Source organism: Schistocerca cancellata, chromosome 3 (genome assembly GCF_023864275.1).
Source record: "Schistocerca cancellata isolate TAMUIC-IGC-003103 chromosome 3, iqSchCanc2.1, whole genome shotgun sequence".
NCBI lineage: Eukaryota > Metazoa > Arthropoda > Insecta > Orthoptera > Acrididae > Schistocerca > Schistocerca cancellata.
The window spans coordinates 670,318,775-670,339,379 of NC_064628.1; the positions used below are offsets into that span (position 1 = coordinate 670,318,775).

The window sequence follows — 20,605 nt, forward strand, 5'->3', positions numbered from 1 at the left end:
TTCTTTCAGTGTTGAGTGCTTTGATCTATGAACTTCGTTCTTTTCAGGCTGTTGTCGACGTCTGCGAAGGTATAGCTGGATAACGTCTGCAATTTCTCTGGTTGCTGGATCGCTCAGCAAACTGCTATTCGCCCATTTAAAATTCGACTATAAAGCTATTAATATTATCCTAATTGAAAATCGCACGTTTCCCAAGGTGAACGAATCGACTCAGTTCCAAAGTAAAAAGGATTAATCTCATCGAGGATGTGTCTCGTTTGCATATTTTGCAACCCATCACCTCGTAGCGGCCACGTGAAAAATTGCGAAATTTGAATACCAAGGAACAAACGGATGGCACACCTGTATTTGGAGAAACTCGCGAATCTCTTGCGTAGAAAGTAGGTCATATAGCTTAGTTTGTTGCGTGTCATATGGATGATCTGAGCGAGATGAACTAATGGCGTAGAGCGAGTCAGTTACCAATAGAACATAATTAACACTTAAACAAAGCTAAATGCTGAGCATTTACAAAGTTGTTTATGTGAAACTAAAAGATACATAGTTTAAAATCAGAAGTAATTGTACAGTTTTTTTCTGCTAGATAAGCTTAACGTTTGCAAAAAAATGCTTCCTCTGTAGAGCAGAAGGTGCCGCTCTTATAAAAAAAATTCAGCTTGCTTCCAAATTCAGCCTTTTTATGTGCAGGTGAAGATTGTGCCTTGTCAGGACAGACAATGTGTGGGTATCTTACGGAGACTTCTAAAACAAGACTAAGTTTTCCAAGAACAACAAGAAATTTATACACTTGATTGCGTCCACGATACAAGGCTACTAACCAACCTTGAGGGGGCCGAGAGATGTAGTAGTCAGAAAAGAAACACATCCTTGCTCTCTGGTTGCCGACGCAGGGGAGAACATGTGACCTGGGCCGGTGTTCTACCATGGTAGCCAGCAGTCAACACGCGATTAGTTTCGCCTACATACAAGTAGAGTGCATAAGGATAGATTCGTCGGTAGCAGTTCATGAAAACATATAACTTCAGTTGAGGCGACAACCCTACTTAGCACGTAGACCTTCATGAATCGCACTTACACAACATTAAACATGAGACAATGATGAGACTGTCTGGACGATCTGCACGTTTATCCGTTAGGCAAAATTTTTGTAGCAGCGTTATTCGTACATTTTTGAGTTAAAGTGAAAGTTAATATCGCACAACGAAGCTAATTTTTTCTTCAAGTATTATTAATATGGTCCCAAATTCGACATGATATCATGACTTTGCGACTTAACACATCTCTGAGACTAATTTTGATCATATTATCAGCAGACACAAGTACGAAAGTACGAAAGTCATTCGAATGAAAACGAGATAGGTTGAAAAAACGTAAGTGAACTGTTAATCATTTCAAAATAAACTGTTAATACATTTATCGCACTGGGAGATAAGACGGTCAATGTCTTCATGGAGAAATGGTTGTGATTGTCTACGAAACCATTATTGTGAACAGGCGTGCACCCCTTCATCTGAAGCTAATCGGTCACGAATACATGTCTTCACGGCTCCAGAAATACTGAAATCGTATGGGGAGAGACGGGACTGTAGGGACGACGTGTAAAGGCTTCCCAGCGAAGCTTTTGCAAAGTAGTGGACCCTTCCACGTGTTCCGACTACGCTGAAGAAGTTTCACTGGAAAGCCCTTGCACTTCCTCCATAAACTCCCAATCTCCCCCAATGTGATTTCTAAATTTTTGCAGGCTTGAAGAAACGCATTAGTGGCGGCTGATTTGCTTCGGACGAAGACGTGCGCCCCTGGGAACAATCATGATTCCCTGAGAGACAGAGATTTTTCCAAGAAGGCACTGACTGTCTTGTTTTACAGTGTGAGAGACATGTTACTTTTGATATAATAAACAGTTTATTTACTTATTCTCCATCTATAACCTTTTTGACTGCGCCTGATAAATGTAATTTCCCTGCAACACAAATATGGTCAATGATATAAAACTTGCATAAGTGTAATACAAATACGAGTATATGCAGGTACCAGTTAGAAATCTTCTTTTAAGTTAAACCATAGATAATGAAAAATGCCTTGTTACATGGGAATAATTAATAAAAACAGAACCAACAGAATGGATTTGTTCAAAATGAAAAAAAAACTGCATACGATAACGATTACATTATAAACATCTCACGTTAAATGAATTCCTGGACTGTTACATAATCCATATTAGCATAAGATCCGTATAAGTCTCTAGAATGTCAGCTGGGAGATAGCACTTAAGCTCAAATATTAGACACTTAAGAATTTGGAACCAGGCGATTATAAAATAATGTAAAATTGTGAGAAGATCCTACATTACCAGTGTGCCCTTACTAAGTAGGAGAATGTGGTACCTCCACATTATCTCACTGGGTCTTTCGCAGAATGTAGCAGTTAATCACAGAGCGTATGAACTTTCAGCCTATTGGAAAGACCTTCCTTAATTACTTTTGTACAAGGTGCGGTTTCTTTCCACAACGACGTAATATTCTTACGGCAAACCAAATGTATGTCCTTTCCGCAAGACACATGTTACCGGTAGTACTATTCCAAATCGCAGCGTAATATACAAATGTAAGGTATCACCTCTTATTAAATACAAAATAGTTCAACTGTACAAACTATATGATGTGTAATAAAGGAAACTCTAATATATGTATAATATAACACGATGTGACTTATTTATGCAACCGAAAATATGTACGATTTTATTGTTCAGACGTAAATTAAATGAAGTTGTATACCCATAAATGAACTGTATTGACTATAATTGTAAATTTTATGCATATTAAATCTTGCTAACTCCTATTCCATACACAAATTTCCCATATTAGGATCTATGACGGTACCATACTTTACAAGATTCTCGGATTATGTCTGTGTACTTAACAATGGTTTGAGGTCGTCATTTGTTGCGAAAGCCATTATCTTAGTTGCTTTATGTATATTCTATAACAAATTATAGTTATCTCAACTTTTGAGAGGTTAACTACCACATGACACTTAGGTTCTTTGTCAGTTCTTCAATAAGCACCGTCACATTTCCCTTGCATTTGGTATAGCTCCGAATGCGTTGCCTCTTAACTGCAGCGCAATTTTATGAAAATCCTCAAAGAGACTTTTCCTCTGTTCTCAGCGTATTAAATGATATGGTATAAACATACAAACAAACATTCTGTAGAGCCACTGTTGCTTGTGAGATAGAGATTCTAGTACTAATCCATATTTACGACTGTAGTTATGTGTGCTAGATCACGAGAGTTTTAATCCATTTCTAACTTTGGTCGCGGCACCTCTATTGTGTTAGCTATGATATGTTCGAGTCTGTTTTACGTGCAGTGTTCTCCAGGTAACGTAATACTAGAAGAGATCTAGTAACCTTTAATTTTTTCGTTAACTGTCCAAAGTGAAGATGAATATCTATTTCACATTTACAAGAAATAACCAAACGGCAATGTTTTTACGTTCCGCTGCGTGTAACATTAATATTTCTGAAGGATACAAATACTGTGTCTGATTTTTAGCAAAGTCTTCGTTAAATAACCATCAAAATTTATGACCAACATAATTAATACTCTAAGATCTAAATTATATTTTAATCAATAAAGAATGAAGAAAAATTATTTTAAAAGCCTTATACCTCATTTCCTCATAGAATGTTGCCCAGTAGCTTCGGTTTAAATGGACAAAACTAAAACCGTTTAATGCTTTCATTTTTAAAATTTAAATCATTTTCATTCATTTATGGTTTATTTTAATATGTCCAACATTTTTTGCATGACATTATCGTGTTTATACTTCATTGTGTATGTATGTTGTGTTTGTTAAATGTGTATTAAGAACAGTATAACGTAGATGCACGTTTATGTGTTTTTGTAAAGTAGACAATGACAAGGGAGGTTTGTAAATTTGTATGTTCTCTGTTGCTTATGATTTAGGCCATTGCGACAGAAAAGAAATTTACAAGAAGAATCATTGTGACAGAGCAAACATACTTTATACAATTATTTATACTGTAGTAGAATAATGAAGTGTACCCAATTATTGCTTTGTTGTATAAAATGTCTGACGTGTAAAACAGTTTGTACTTAGATTCTGTGTATTTCACTCTTGTTAAGTGCATGTTAATGTACAAGTTTACCTCATTGTGCGTAAGTGTGATATTTTGTTTACTATCGTTGTTAGAATGTATTCTAGTGTTTGTTTCGTTCTGCACTACAGCTTTGGCATGCGTACATGTGCGAATGCCAACGTGAAAGCTTGAAACTGTATTAGTTCTGTATTTAAAATTTCTACATGTAAAGTGTTTCAGTATGACGTAATTTACATATAACGAAACAATTCATAAATGCATTATTCTCGTTACATTTTATAACGTGTGTGCTGAACGTCTACATATATTAACTACTAAGAATATGCCACACCAGTTGGACGTGTAAAGAAACAATGAAAATTTACATGCTGTAACGAGGATGTTTGGGGTAACAGACTGTGAGATTGCAGTCTCATATAATATTGCTGATGAGAAATTTATCTTTCCTGCTCAATGCAATTTCAGTATATTTAATTCCATCGCCTTGTTCTGAAATAGTTTCTACGCAATTTCATGGCTGTTTTTTACGTATTTTTTATATCTCAAACACTATAAAAGGAAACCACAAATAGGAATCGAGAATCCAGTGGTGCAAAGGCACTTATTCTAAAATAGCTCAAGTTAACGTATTTCCTACAGGATTTTGGCCACATTTCTTCCGTGTTACACAGTCAAGAATGAATATATCACGGTAGACATAAAAGATTTTAACAGTTTCTTGAAAAACATATGCTTTGTTCAATTAAAACTTATCAAGAACTGTAGACACCTTTCACTCATCGAACTTAGGAAATAGAACGACAAGGAACTTGACGCTACGTTAGTCAAGATATTTTAGGAACGGGAAAGAGAGTTACGATTTACTGGCCAAACTCCCGGTAGAATCAACGAGCTTTTTCCTTTGTCTTTTTTATAGAAACTTAATGACACCAACCAGCAACCTGTTACCGTTAATCTCTCTATCTAGTTGTGGTACAGTCATACTTTAGCGCTACGTTTTAGGACAGCTATCTTTCAAAATCAAGCAAGATATGATCTTCATATACTATAACAAGCTGTTAAGGCGGTAGTTTTGATTTTTTCCTATTAATAATAGGGTGAAAAACATAATATAATTTTGTTTTGAAGTTCTAGTTGATCCATTTTCGGTGCAAAAAAATACAAAGTATCTCAAAAGTAATTTACAATACAAAGAGGGAGAACTGCGTCGCTGATTTTAGCTTTCACTCATCATCCACGATTGGTAGCTTTCACACGTATCTCTTCAGAGGATGAAGGTAGTCGTTCATTTTCTGTTACATGGGTTGTTATTTCCAATTTGTTCCCCAAGGCATTCTCTGCAGCACATTTTACATTTGTCGGTATCGTTTTGGAACACCGTGTATCTCTATGAGACGAAGCTTCACAGTTCATCTTTACGGGCGTCAATCCGTTTGCGTCGCTTCAAAGAACTATACTTCTCGATCAGATTTGAAAGAAAAAAGTCATGAATGACATTTCTATAAGCACACAGAGCTTATGGAAAATGTGTAGCACTTGTGTATACCGAATACGTGTCAGCATTCTACCATAGTCAAACAATGTAAAAGGAATTACATTATATAAGATTTACTGTAAATGGGAACATTTTAGGTACGGCTTGGCTGTCGCCGTCATGAATATCTAATGAAGCTACAAATTTCTGCAACCAGTAACATTCATTATATTATGCGTTTCGGAGGATTACACCTCCGTCATCACAAAGACTGATATCAATCTACAACAGAGCGGTCAACCCGGTCTGCGGTGTCAGTTGGCGAATTTCGTGTAGGGGGTTTTTCAGATGTCTCGAAATTCTAAACCTGCCATTCGATTAATTTCTCGTTTCAATTTAGAAAGACGGGTTAAATGACTCGCAGATGTTTATGCTCATATGACCAGTAAAAATACCAGGGATACACGCTTTGACGAGTGTCTCAGCAGCATAAACGTCGAGGGTCTTACTGTCGATCAAAATTAAACCAGAAAATGCCTGTTCAATAAAAACAGTTGCAGCTGTTATACTTTCTTAAAGATACGACCGGTTTCGTAATTTAAATTACATCATCAGGTGCAAATCTCAATAAAAAGAAGAAAGATACCGTAACATTATTACACCAAGACTACGTCACAGTGATAAAAAGTGTCCGCAGGACTGAATACTTACATTATAGAGATCAAATCAACTTGACAGTCAGATCCCAAACATTTCTTTAAAATTTGCAAAAGATATTGTCCCAGCACATTATATTCATAGGAATAATGGTCTGAGGTTTAAACACAGGGAGAGAACGAAACGGGAGTGAAACAAGTTGTTCAGTGTTTACAACATCACCTGTGATGATTGCCAGTCTAATTGGAGTGAAGGTCTCTAGTGCGTTAAGAAGCTCTTCAGACTAAACACTTAATTATCAAACTGAATTAAGGCATAAAGTCATTTTGGCTACCTCTGATTTTTTAAATGAGTAGCCTGGTTCATTTGCGCTCTCTCCCGTACCTTCTCTTCCTTGGTTCCCTTACTAGAGCTATACTCCTTTTCGAAAAAATTTTTAAGAAATATTAAGATATTTTAAAAATTTGAAGGATTTTTAAGATTTCTAATTCCAATTGTTATTAATATAGTTCTTATTTACTGCTCTGTCTCAGTTACCCATTTTTAAGTATGTTCATGTTCTTAGGAAACTCATGACATCCCCATCACCCCTTCCATGCTTCCTTTCCCGTCCCCGTATCAGCCTCACTACACTTCCCCTTCTCCTCCCTTCCCCGCCCCCCTTCAACATATGGGTACTTAAAACACTAACCGCAGTTGCAAAACACAATACTCTGATATATAGTTCTGAGTAGACAAGATGGGTTGCTGACGCGACTACTTACGTAATTTCTACGTTTACGTACAACTGTTGCCTGTTATACTTTATTGTAAAGTATTAGATGGTACATGTTTAGTTTTGCTTTGTTTTAGATCTGAAGATGATCCAAAGTAATCGAAACATGTATTCTAATTAAAAATGTACAAGTGAGAGGAAACAATAAATGCTAAGTGTCTTAATTATCTAAACAGTTGCGGATTCACTCAAGACGATTATGTCGACTGTAGTCTAACTGTTATATTTATAAATGGCCCGCAAGAGGTTTTAATATGTTCATTTTTGTACTCTCGGTTCCCAACCGTTTCCTTAAAATTAATCGGGTGTTATTTCCGCTTCCGTGTATGCGCCACTTCCCTCGCAGCCTAAGTCCTGTCAATTCGAGTACGGCAGTCGCAGAATTCTATCCCGGCCAGGCTTCAACTCAGGTACAGTTTACACTATACTTTGATTATTGTCGTCCACCCCCCTTTCTCCCTTTCTGTTATTTTTATATAATCTTTTCTCTCGTTCCATTTATTCATAGGTTCCAGTTTCGTTGCAAGTTTTGCTGCGTGACTAACGCTTCTTGCGAAGTTTTCCAAATTTTAAATTAAGAGATGGCGTGGGACTTAAGAGTGGCTTGACCACTATAGTGTTAAGTATTCAGTTTTGCGGACACTTTTCATCACTCTGATATGGTCTTTGCATATACTGTTACGATCGCTTTTCGCATTTTATTCATAGTTGCACTTGATGCTGTAACTTAAAATACGAAACCAGTTTCGTATTTAATAAAGGATTTCTACAGCTGCAGAGGTTTTTATTCAACATGCAACAGTCTAACTGTGGAAGCACGTCCAAAGAACTGTTATGTAAACCATGGAAAGGTATGTGTGTAACGCGCCACTCACGCGTCACATTGAATGTTATCATGTGCCTCATTTTGAAGATGTGAGTGTAGTGGTGAAACTGAAGGAGGGTCCTGCCCGCGTGAGGGTCCCGGAGCTGCGCTGAGACTGAGGCCGCGGTGTCCGTGTGTTGCAGACGAGGAGGAGGAGCAGCCGCGCTGCGTGCAGCTCACCAACCAGCACAAGGGCGCCATACGCGCCATCCGCAAGGTAAGCGCCGAGAGTCAGCCGTGACAAGCTACTCCCCACATCCCGCCAGCAAGAGTGTGTAACTGCTCCAGCGATGCTCATTACCTCGCCGCACCAGACCGTAAATTTGCAGATACATTACATCCACAGAAAAATCGCACATAAGTCAGTCTGACCGGTTGACGTAGTTTTACCCGAGTGTACTTCTGGCCATTAGAACTGCAACACCAGGAATGCCAGCAAATAAAGAAATTAGGGTGTGACATTTGATACGCAGAGCTGCAACTTTCGGCAACAACAACCGCTCTAACCCAGCTGGGCATCAAATCGAACTGAGTCTGCATGCCACAGACTTCATTCCACCCTGCTTTAATCTTATGTCACATTGCAGTGGTGCCAGTTGAGTACCGGTATATCAGTAGATGGGGTTGCAGTAGGCATGGCCTGCACCTCAATAGGTATGGGAAGGGGGGGCTGGAAAAGCTTATAGGTGACAGTGCAGTGGGCGGTGGTGGGATCACCCATGGAAAAATTCCTGTAATACTTGGTATTGGAGTTGCATCTTTTTTAGATTGAAATCAGCTGACAGCTATACCTGGAAGACCCTCTAAGTAAGGGCTCACCTTCAGAGGAGTTTATGTTTCCAAGTAGATAAGGAATTAGTATATTTCATAAAAATATAAGAGGTATTAGAGATGAATTTCGTTAATTGCTTATAGATGTTGACTCTGAAATAATTATGCAATTCAGAGGCTTCCTTTACCAGAATACAGATTAGCTGGCTGTTTTTCAACGAGTTCCTTGTGGGGTGGGGGAGTGGTCATGTACGTAAAAAACAGTATTCCATTTGAAACCACAGACGTATCACGGCACTGCACTGAACAGTTATTTGAATTCTGTGCAGGGGCAGTTGAATTTAGTAACACTAAACTTCCAATTGTTGTTGTTTATAAATCCTCTAACTCTGACTTCAGACCATTTCTGCTCAAGCTGGACAGGGTTCTTGATTCACTTTATAAGAAGTACCAGAAATTAGTTACAAGTGGTGACTTCAATAGTAATTTTGTATATGATGGTGCAAGACATAGGATGTTGGCAGATTTCCTAAATTCATATGATCTGATGCAGATTCTGTTTGGTTTTTTTTTTTTCAGCTAGAGTGCAGGGGAACAGTAGCGCAGCCATAGACAACATTTTTATTCATTCTTCATTACTAGATGGGCATCCTGTTAGTAAAAGTGCGAATGGCCTTTCAGACCATGATTCACAAATCTTAACACTAAAAGGGTTTTGTACTCAAAGAAATGTCACGTATAATTACAAACTAAAGTTAATCCAACAGCAACAGAGAGTTTTTTAAACCTCGTCAAGGAACAAGAGTGGCAGGATGTTGATAGTGCCGATAACATTGATGACAAATAGAATGCTTTCCTTAATACATTTCTCATGCTGTTTGATAATTGCTTTCCATTAGAACGTTCTAAACGGGGAACTATCAGTAAAAGGCAGCCTCAGTGGCTAACTAGTGGGATAACGATATCATGTAGAACAAAGCGGGAATTATATCAAAATATAAGTAGTCACAATCAAGCTACAGTAGCCAATTACAGATAGTACTGTAAGGTGCTTAACAATGTTATTAGGAAGGAAAAAAGTATGTGGTACGCAAATAGAATAGGTAATTCACAGGAGAAAATTAAAACCATATGGTCAATTGTGAAGGAAGTGTCTGGTCAGCGGCAAATGGTCGAAGATATAAATTCAGTTCGTAGTAAAAATATTTCCGTTACTGACAAATCAGACATATGTACAATATTTAAAAATCATTTTCTGAGCATTGCTGGTGAATTGAATAAAAATTTAGTTTCTACAGGGAGTCGTTTAACTCTCTCGGCAAATGCCTTTTCGAGATTGACGTCTGAAATACTCCTCTGTGATACAGACAAGGACGAGATTGAGTCAATAATTAAACCACTGAAGACTAAGTACCTTCATGAATATGATGGAGTGCCTAGCAGAACATTAAAGTACTTTGCTGCACACGTTAGCGCTGTATTTAGCCATATTTGTAATTTTTCCTTTAGGAATGCTCGGTTTCCTGAACGATTCAAGTACTCATTAGTAAAGCCGCTTTATAAAAAGGGAGAAAGGGATAATGAAGACAGTTATAGAACTATTTCTATGCCATCAGTGTTTGCTAAAGTTATTGAAAAGGCTGTGTGCGTAAGGCTAATTGATGATTTTATATCACACGATTTGCTATCAGATGTACAGTTCGGCTGTAGAAGTCGTTTAGCAAATGAAAATGCTATGTTCTCTTTTTTCTGTGAGGTACTGGATAGGTTAAACGAAAGGTTTCGAACACGAGGTATATTTTTGATTTAACTAAAACGTTCGACTGTGTTGATCACAAAATATTACTCCAGAAGATGGACCATTGCAGAATACAGGGACTGCTCACAATTGGTTCACCTCTTACTTTAGCAAAAGACAGCAAAAGGCAATTTTTCAAAGTGTTGAGAATAGCTGTGATGTGAGGTCTGAGTGGGGTATGCCACAGGGATCAGTGTTGGGGCTGCTCTTGTTCCTTATTTGTATAAGTGATATGCCCTTTGCTATCACAGGTAACTCTAAAATATTTCTGTTTGCTGATGACACCAGCTTGCTAGTAAAGGATGTTGTGTGCAACATTGGCTCGGTTTCAAATAGTGCAGATCATAAGTTAACGGCTTGCAGAAAATAAACTAACACTAAATCGCAGTAAAACTCATTTTTAGAGTTTCTACACACAATTCAACAAAACCTGACGTTTCAGTTTCACAGAATGGGGATATGATTAGTGAAACTGAAAAGTTCAAATTTCTAGGTGTTCAGATAGATAGTAAACTGTCGTGGAAATCCCACGTTCAGGATCTTGTTCAAAGACTTAATGCTGTCATTTTTACTGTTCGAGCGGTATCTGAAATAAGTGATCGTTCGACGCGAAAATTAGTCTATTTTACTTATTTTCATTCGCTTATTCGTATAGTATTATATTTGGGGTAACTCTTTCCATTCTAAAAGGATATTTTGGGCAATAAGTGGTGTAAGTTCACGAACCTCTTGTCGGCCCCTGTTTACGAGTCTTGGTATTTTGATATTGGCTTCTCAATATATATATTCCTTATTGTCATTTCTTGTTGACAATATTAGCTTATTCCCAAGAATAAGCAGATTTCACTCAGTTAATACTCGGCAGAAATCAAACCTGCTTTTGGATTGGACTTGCTTAACTCTCGTGCAGAAAGATGCACAGTATACTGCTGCATCCATTTTCAATAAGCTGCAATAAGAATTCAAAAATAGTAGCAGTAATCCAAGCGCTTTCAGATCGAAACTGAAGAGTTTCTTCATGGGTGACTCCTATTCTGTCGAGAAGTTCTTGTAAAATTAAGTTGATTCTTGTTGTATAGTTGACTGAGTTTACTTAGAATTTTGGCTTAAGTTTTTTGGGTTCATAAACATTTTATTTTTATTTGTTAGTACTTTTATGTTGTAATTTCATGTACTGACACGTTGCATGACCCTACAGATTTGCTCCTCAATTAGGTCCTACGGAACTTGACGTCAAAATAAAAGAAATAAATGAGTTTATCTACCGTAGTGGCTTGACATTGTAACTCTGTCAGACACAGCAAAGGACCTGGAAGAGCAGTTGAACGGAATGGACAGTGTCTTGAAAGGAGGATATAAAATAAACGTCAACAAAATAAAACAAGGATAACGGAATGAAGTCGAATTAAATCAGGTGATGCTGAAGGAATTACATTTAGGAAATGTGACATTTAAAGTACCATATGAGTTTTGCTGTTTAGGGAGCAAAATAACTGATGGCGGTCGAAGTAAAGAGGTTATAATATGTAGACTGGCAACGGGAAGGAAAGCGCTTCTGAAGAAGAGAAATTTGTTAACATCGAGTATAGGTTAAAGTGTCAGTAAGTCTTTTCTGAAAGTATTTGTATGGAGTTTAGCCATGAATGGAAGTGAAACATGGACGATTAATAGTTTAGACAAGAAGAGAATAGAAGTTTTAGAAATGTGGTGCTACAGAAGAATGTTGAAGATTAGGTGGGTAGATCACGTAACTAATGAGGAGGTACTGAATAGAATTGGGGAGAAGACGAATTTGTGGCACAATTTGACTAGAAGAAGGGATTGGTTGGTAGCACACGTACTGAGGCATCAAGGGATCACTAATTTAGTATTGGAGGGAAGCGTGGAGGGTAAAGAAGGATGTAGGTTTCAGTGTATAGTCGGAAATGAAGAAGCTTGCACAGGATAGAGTAGCATGGAGAGCTGCATCAAATAAGCCACTGGACTGAAGGTCACAACAACGACAGTGGGTGGTTACTGATGGCGTGCCAGTATCTTGACAACCAAAGATCAGACTTTTTCAGTGGATGAAAGATGTGGGAGAAAGTGCTGACCAGGGCTACAGTCGTTGGCCTGGTTTCGACGTAAGAAGACAGCACAAGGAACATGGAATGTTGCGTTATCTTTTTGGAAGATAACGTCAAGGAGAGCTACAAAATATGGCACAGCCACGGGTCATAGCACGTCAGATTTGTAACGCTTCCCGTCCAAATCACCGGACCTGCGAACCAGAGGTCATCACGATGTGTACCAAAACGCACCACATATCATCATATCATGTACCGGCCTCATATGTAGATGACGAATGCAATACGACACCTTTCGGTCTCCTCGGAGCCTCCACTCACGGATACGTCCATCGCGATGACTCATACATAATCGGAACTCTATAAAGATGGCGTGCTGCCACTCCTGGGACCATTGTTGTTGAGCGTGTCTACCTCTGCTGCCGCATAAAGCGAAGCCGCAATAATTGTCCCGTGCTGGCAGTTCGTGGCGTTACAGTCGTCGTCGCACTGTCCGTGTCGATACTTGTCTTTCTGCAAACATTGTCATCTCCTGACTGAAGGCCTGCCGTTCTACGGACCTGCACGGCCGGGCGGACAATACGCCGGTGCTCTGGAACACTAGACGCTTGAGGCCATCGAAGTCCTGCATGGTGTTGAGTATGGCGCACCTGAACCTATCGATGCTATCTTAGCATGACGTTTGAGAGACTGGGGTGAACCACAGTCTCTGTAGGTGACAGTTCTGCACTGTTAAATTCCAAGTCATGCTGGTAGACGTTTCTGCTTCTTATTCGAGGAATAACACGATCTTCTCACAACCAAATATCATTCAAATGCGATTACTGAAATAGAAACCCGCTTTCTAATGAATGATTCCTTGTATGCATTTACATCTACACTCCGAAAGCCACCTTACGATGTTTGGCGGAGGATACGTTCTGTACCACTGTCATTTCTCCCCCTTTCTTGTTCCAGTCCCGTATCGTTCATGGGGAAAACGATTGCTGGTAAGCCTCCCTATGGGCTCGAATCCCTCCAAACCTATCTTCACCGTCTTTTTGCCGGATATACTTAGGAGGAAAAAATTTATGAAATGACTCTTCTACGAAAGTACGCGCTCGGAATTTTAGCATAAACCACAGTGATACAGAACTCGCTATTGCAGCGTTTGCCAATGGAGATGGGTGAGAATCTCAAGTGGCACTTCGCGGTTACTAAATGAACCTGTAACGAAACCAGAATGAGATTTTCACTCTGCAGCGGAGTGTGCGCTGAAGGAACTTCCTGGCAGATTAAAACTGCGTGCTGGACCGAGACTCGAACTCGGGACCTTTGCCTTTCGCGGGCAAGTGCTCAACCAGGTACTGGCAGAATTGAAGCTGTGAGGATGGGTGGTGAGTCGTGTTTGGGTAGCTCAGATGGTAGAGCACTTGTCCGCGAAAGGCAAAGGTCCCGAGTTCGAGTCTCGTCCGACACACAGTTTTAATCTGCCAGGAAGGTTCTGTAACGAAACGTTCAACTCTTGTTTGGACCTGTTTCCTCCATCAATCATATTTGGTACGGATCCCATACTAGCGATTAATATACAAGTATTTGTCACGAGGATTTTCTCAGCTACTTGCTTTGTTTACGGACTATATTTTTTGCAGATTCTGCCAATGACTCTGTCTGGCATCCGCCTTATCAGCGATTAATTTTATTTTATCGTTCGACTTTAGGTCGTGTCATAAACATACTAATAGATGCTTTATTGAAATAACGGCTTCCAGTGATTCTTCGACAATTTTGTAATCCTACAATAATGGGTCTCTTTCTATGTATTCGTTACACGTTACTTTTGTGTATGTTGAGACTCAATTACCAATTGTGGATCCTCTGTAGGTCGGTCTGCATTTACCTAAACTTTTCTAACGTCCCGGCTTCTGTGTCTAGAACAGTGTCATCCGCAGAAAGCCCCATGCAACTTCCGACGTTATGTACCTGGTCGTTTATATACACACACAAAAAAAGTTTTGCATCACCTCGGTTCCGAGAGTTCCGGAACCTATACAGAAAATTCGAATAGAGATCAACATAAACATAATTTCCGCCCTTTTTATTGCTCATGAAACACACACATTGCATGTTGCACCACCATATAGCGAGAACTTCAGAGGTGGTGATTCAGACTGCCGTACACACCGGTACCTATGATGCCCAGTAGCACGTCCTCCTGCATTGATGCATGCCTGCATTCGTCGTGACATACTATCCACAAGTTAATCAAGGCACTGTTGGTCCAGATTATCCCAATCCTCAACGATGATTCGGCGTAGATCTTTCAGAGTGGTTGGTCGGTCACGCCGTCCATAAACAGCCCCTTTCAATCTATCCCACGCATATTCAATGTCTGGAGGACATGCTGGCCACTCTAGTCGAACGATGTCGTTATCCTGAAGGAAGTCATTCACAAGATGTGCACAATGGGGTCGCGAATTGTCGTCCATGAAGACGAATGCCTCGGCAGTATGCTGCCGATATGGTTGCACTATCGGTCGGAGGATGACATTCACGTATCGTACAGCCTTTACGGCGCCTTCCCTGACCATCAGCGCCGTACGTCGGCACCACATAATGCTACCCCACAACAGCAGGGAACCTCCACCTTGCTGCACTCACTGGATAGTGTGTCTAATGCGTTCAGCCTGACCGGGTTGCCTCCAAACACGTCTCCGGTGAAGAGAACGTGATGCCAATCCTGACCGGTCCATTCGGCGTGTTGTTGAGCCCATGTGTACCCCGCTGCCTGGTAAATAAATGTAAACGTCGTGTGACTAGGGCCTTCCGTCGGGTGCAAGTCTTTCGATTTGTCGCCACTTCACCGTCTTGCGCTTCGATGGGGATGAAATGATGATGATAGGACAACACAGCACCCAGTCTCTGAGTGGAGAAAATCTCCGACCCAATGGGGAATCAAACCCGGACCCTTAGGATTCACATTCTGTGGCGCTGACCACTCAGTTACCGAGGGCGGACGCGCTGCATGGTGTCGTGGTTGCAAAGATAGACCTCGCCATGGAAGTCAGGAGTGAAGTTGCACATCATGCAGCCTATTGCGCACAGTTTGAGTCGTAACACGACGTCCTATGGCTGCACAAAAAGCATTATTCAACATGGTGGCGTTGCTGTCAGGGTTCCTCCGAGCCATAATCCTTAGGTAGCGGCCATCCACTTCAGTAGTAGACATTGGCCGGCCTGAGCGAGGCATGTCATCGACACTTCCTGTCTCTCTGTGTCTCATCCATCTACGAACAACATCGCTTTGGTTCACTCCGAGACGCCTGGGCACTGATCGGCTGTCGGACCCCCTCCGTCTAATAGGCGCTGCTCATGCATGGTTGTTTACATCTATGGGTGGGTTTAGTGACGTCTCTGAACAGTCGAAGTGGCTGTGTCTGTGATACAATATCCACAGTCGACGTTTGTGTTCAGGAGTTCTGGGAACCGAGATGATGCAGAACTTTTTTGATGTGTGTACATTGCGAAAAGTAATGGTCCCACAACAGTCCCCTTGGGCACAACCGAAGTTACTTTTACATCTGAAGACTTCTCTCAGTTCGAAATAATGTGTTGCGTTCTGTTTGCTAGAAATTCGTCAGTCGAAACACACAGCTGGTCTGATATTCCATACGCTCGTATTTTGTTCATCAGGATGCACTTCGGAACTATATCGAATGCCTTTCGGAAGTGAAGGACTACGGAATTGACCTGAGCGCCTGCATCTACTGCTTTCTGGGTCTCGCGGACGAACAGGCCGACCGGAGTTTTACATGATAGTTGTTTTCTGAACCTTTGTTGATTCCTATAGAGCCGAATTTCGGTTTCCAAAAATGTCGTAATACGCGAGCGTAAAATTTGATCCAAAATTCTACAACAGATCGACATCTGAGATACAGGCTTCTAGTTTTGTGCGTGCGTTCGACGGCCCTTCTTGAAAACGGGAATGTGACCAGTGCTTTTTTCCAATCGTTAGGAACGCTTAGTTCCTCCAAAGACCTTCGGTACACTGTTGCTAGAAGAGAGGCAAGTCCTTTGGCATCTTCTGTGTAGAACCGAATTGGTATCCCATCAGGTCCAGTGGCTTTCCCGCTCTGGAGCGATTTCAGTTGCTTATATCTCTTATGGTTACTTATTTCGAAATCTGTTATTCTGCGTTACTCCTGCCTACTATTAGTGACTGCGCTGGAATTAGTTACAATTCATGCAAATTGGATGTTTTTTGCGTGTCACCTTACCGTACAGTTTGAATGGCTATCAGTGTACTTCTGGTGGTCATCGGCTCCTAATTAGTGAATAGTAAATCAGTTTTATTTCCTAATCCCTCTTTCAACCAAAATAAGTACACATATGATTTAATACCCGTAGACGATTACCAAGATGGTAAAAGACCTTATCACACTTCTTCGTGGTGGAAGACGCGGAAATATGGGGTTACGTAAACATTAATACGGAAATCCTGGACTAATGTTAACCAGACTTGATATACATTTGACTTTCTACCTGGAAAAACATGGTATGAGGGTTAGACACACCTATTACAACTACAGCGTGTCAAAAAAAAAGCACTGACAAACTTTAAGAACAGATTCCTTATACAGAAGTAAGTAAAACGTGTCTAGTAAACAATGGCTTTAAAATGCATGCTTTAAGAGCTATGAGCATTTGTTCATCTTCACTAGTGTGAAACACATCTCTTGTACTGAACAAGGGCTCATGTTTACTATACTTTTTTTCTTGTTTTGGTCCATACTATGTCCTACCGAAATATGAAAAGAAAAGGATGTTCAGTATAAGAGATGTGTTTCATAGTATCGAAGACAAACAAGTGGTCACATCTCTCAATGTGTGCGCTTTAAAGCCCTTGCTTATTGGACATTTTTTCTTGTTTTGGAATGCGGTCCTTAAATTTTGTCTGTGATTTTTGGGGCACCCTGTATATATAGGAAGCTGAAATGGAATGGAGGTGACGTAAAAATAGTCGATAACTACCGATTTCAGTGAGAATCCACAATCTTCAATGTTGGCAGCCTGACTCTTGACAGTGTCGATGAAATTCGGCCTTGTGATTGTCATGAGTATGGAGAGGGAATAACATGAAAAAATAATCGAAAAGAAATGATACTAATCTCAAACCCACAATTTTCGGTGTCATTTGGCTAACTAGTGACAGTATCGATGACGTTTCGCCCTTTGGAGTGTGGTGAAGTGAAGGTGGAAAGAGAGTAACGTACTAATAATCGAAAATGACAAATCATATTGACACACCTAGCTTTTTCACCTTCGACAACTTTTTACTCGTTAAAGATATTTGTAGTCTCTTTTCACCCAGACAAATAGTAATCAGGGTCTCGTGAAACAGAGGTTTAAGTGGTTTTGTAACTTGACTAATCACCATAATACGAATTTTAACTTTTTTTAAAGTAACAGTGGATGTATGTGAGACGAATTCTGGAAAATAACTGGGTTTTTTTTTTGTCTGACAAAATTACGTTTTTGTACTGTTGTTACTATACCTCGAATAGCGCTCCTCCAGGAAGTTTATCACACTCTCCACTCTCCGTCGCAGAGTGGCCACGCGGTTAGAGGCGCCATGTCATGGATTGCGCGGCCCCTCCCGCCGGAGGTTCGAGTCCTCCCTCGGGCATGGGTGTGTGTGTTGTTCTTAACATAAGTTAGTTTAAGTAGTGTGTAAGTCTAGGGACCGATGACCTCAGCAGTTTGGTCCCTTAGGAATTCACACACAAATTTTTCCACTCTCCGTCGAGGTCGTAGTGAATAATGAAGTTGCGGAAATACGATGGTCTTTGTTTCATGATTGCCTGGTCACTACTATTAGTCTTGCTGGAAGGGGGTTACAAATACCTTTAAATATTCGAAAGTTGTTAAGGTGAAGAAATTGGGCATCTCACTGCTTACGTCATTGGGCTTGACAGATGGCCGGTAAACCCTGAGTAACTACCTAACTTTTGTTCAGGAAATGCTGGGAAGGACGTAGTAACATGGTACAGTGCATCACCTCATAATATCAACTGCAGTTTTATAAAGGCCGCAAGAAGCGTGGATTGTGAACTCCTGGCGATCAGCTTTAAACATGCGTAATTTAATTTTCCCTTGATTACTAGTCACTGATGTCATCCACTTAAGCGACTTCCTTATTATTTACTGCGACGAATTTGCTTCAGCATCACACAGCATCAAATTTTCGATCAGCTGGAAATATTTTGTCGCTTTACTCTCGAATAGCAAAGAATGAGGTGGTTAAAGTCGACTCGCGTTTATGAGGAGCGTGATTCAGTTTTCATGCCCAGCTTTCCAGATTTAGGTTCTGGGTTGCCTCTCAAGGCCAATCCCGAAGTGGAGCCGAGAGATTTCTTGCCCGCATTCTTCCTCAATTTGAACTTGTACTCCGTCTCTAATAACCTCGTTGCTGACGAGATGCTAAAATACCGCCAGTCTTTCTTTTCTTCTTTCTAAGACGACCGGTGTCATTTTGTATGAAATGAGATGTACCTTTTCCATTACTACAAAGATATTGCTCCTGGTTCCATCCTGTGATGAAATTTTCCAAGAGGATATTTCACCATCCGTCTGTTACTTAAATCGAACAGTACCAGGAATGATCTATCTGCAATGTACAATTTGTAGATTTTCACCGCATACATCTCTCTAACAGTGAAGACATTTCACGGGTAAAACTTTGTTCTCAAGAGCAAAGGACCTTGGGCCATATAGTGAAATCCGTCTGTCCATAAGAGATTCATGCGAAAGCGGAACTTGGTGTCGAAAATGAAGCACTCCTTACCCCTAAACTTGCGTAGATAGCACCCATATGTGCTGAATACGCTCAGGTTGAGGTTCACGCTACTCATATTCAAGAGAAATAACACTACAAAGTGTATTTTTACATTATTCCAATATATCTCAAGTGATCACCGTTACTAGATGGTCGTCTACCTTATTAGGCATCTTGACTGCACTGTGGTTTACAACAAGAGCGTCCTCAAGATGCGCTTACCACATGCGCTTTTGAGTAAACTGAAGCAGACGAGAGCTATTTGAGCTAGGAGATTCCTCATCTACTCGTTTCCGTGAGTGCCTGCAAGCCGTCTGAGAGAGTAACCTGTTCAGTCGACTCGCAACACCCTCTTCACGTTCAACAACTATGGGAGGACATAATATTCAGTTAAGTACCGGGGCTTGTGGTAATTTACGACAACGAAATTGTGAATGTAATAGCCAGTGACGTTTTCAGGCTGCCTGCTACAGGTGAAATGATAAGATTCGAACACCAATGGAGGATATAGGCAGTGGAGTAAGTACACCACGTTTCTTCCCCTCCAGCCCGGAATTGTGGAGTGGAAGGGTTACAGAGATCGCCGGAGACCAATTTCTCCTCTTTGACATTCAATTCTGAATTCTTTCTCTGTGTAAGTATTCCGACACTAGCGCGGACTTTTTCATTTATGTATGCGAATCACGATCCCAGATGACGTCACTCCACCAGAGTAAACCAGAAGGCCACTGTATAAGAGGTACGCATCGCTCAAGACCGTCAGTCATTCCCAGAAAATGAAGAATCTGTTCTCCGAAAGCTCGGATTTCTATTCAGATGTGAAAGCCACTTGAACATCTGGAGAATTTTATCCAAGAATCTCAAATGGTTCAAATGGCTCCGAGTACTATGGGACTTAACATCTGAGGTCATCAGTCCCCTAGAACTTAGAACTACTTAAACCTAACTAATCTAAGGACATCACACACACCCATGTCCGAGGCAGGATTCGAACCTGCGACCGTAGCGGTCGCGCGGTTCCAGACTGAAGCGCCTAGAACCGCTCGGTCACGGCGGCCGGCCCAAGAATATCGCCAGGAAACCTCCAGTGCTGAAAGTGTTACCGTTCCCTAACTTTTGAAGAGGAGTTTGTGATGATGTTTCTATTAGTAATGATTTTAAATCATTAACTCGACGGACCCGGTCACTGTTCGGTTGTTTATCGTTTACGGTAACTCGGTTCCGTTGGTGATAAAACTTTGTGCTTCTTCCATCTTGAAATG

The 20,605-nt window shown here is 40.5% G+C and overlaps 1 protein-coding gene across 1 annotated transcript in view; it reads left to right on the forward strand.

Moving 5' to 3' along the window:
* LOC126175638 (potassium voltage-gated channel subfamily KQT member 4) overlaps window positions 1-20,605 on the forward strand; it is a 992,116-nt gene that overhangs the window by 773,035 nt on the left and 198,476 nt on the right. The window contains exon 9 of the mRNA XM_049922528.1: window positions 8,038-8,111. Within this exon, the coding sequence (XP_049778485.1) occupies window positions 8,038-8,111 (74 nt within the window). The remainder of the gene's footprint in view (window positions 1-8,037; window positions 8,112-20,605) is intronic.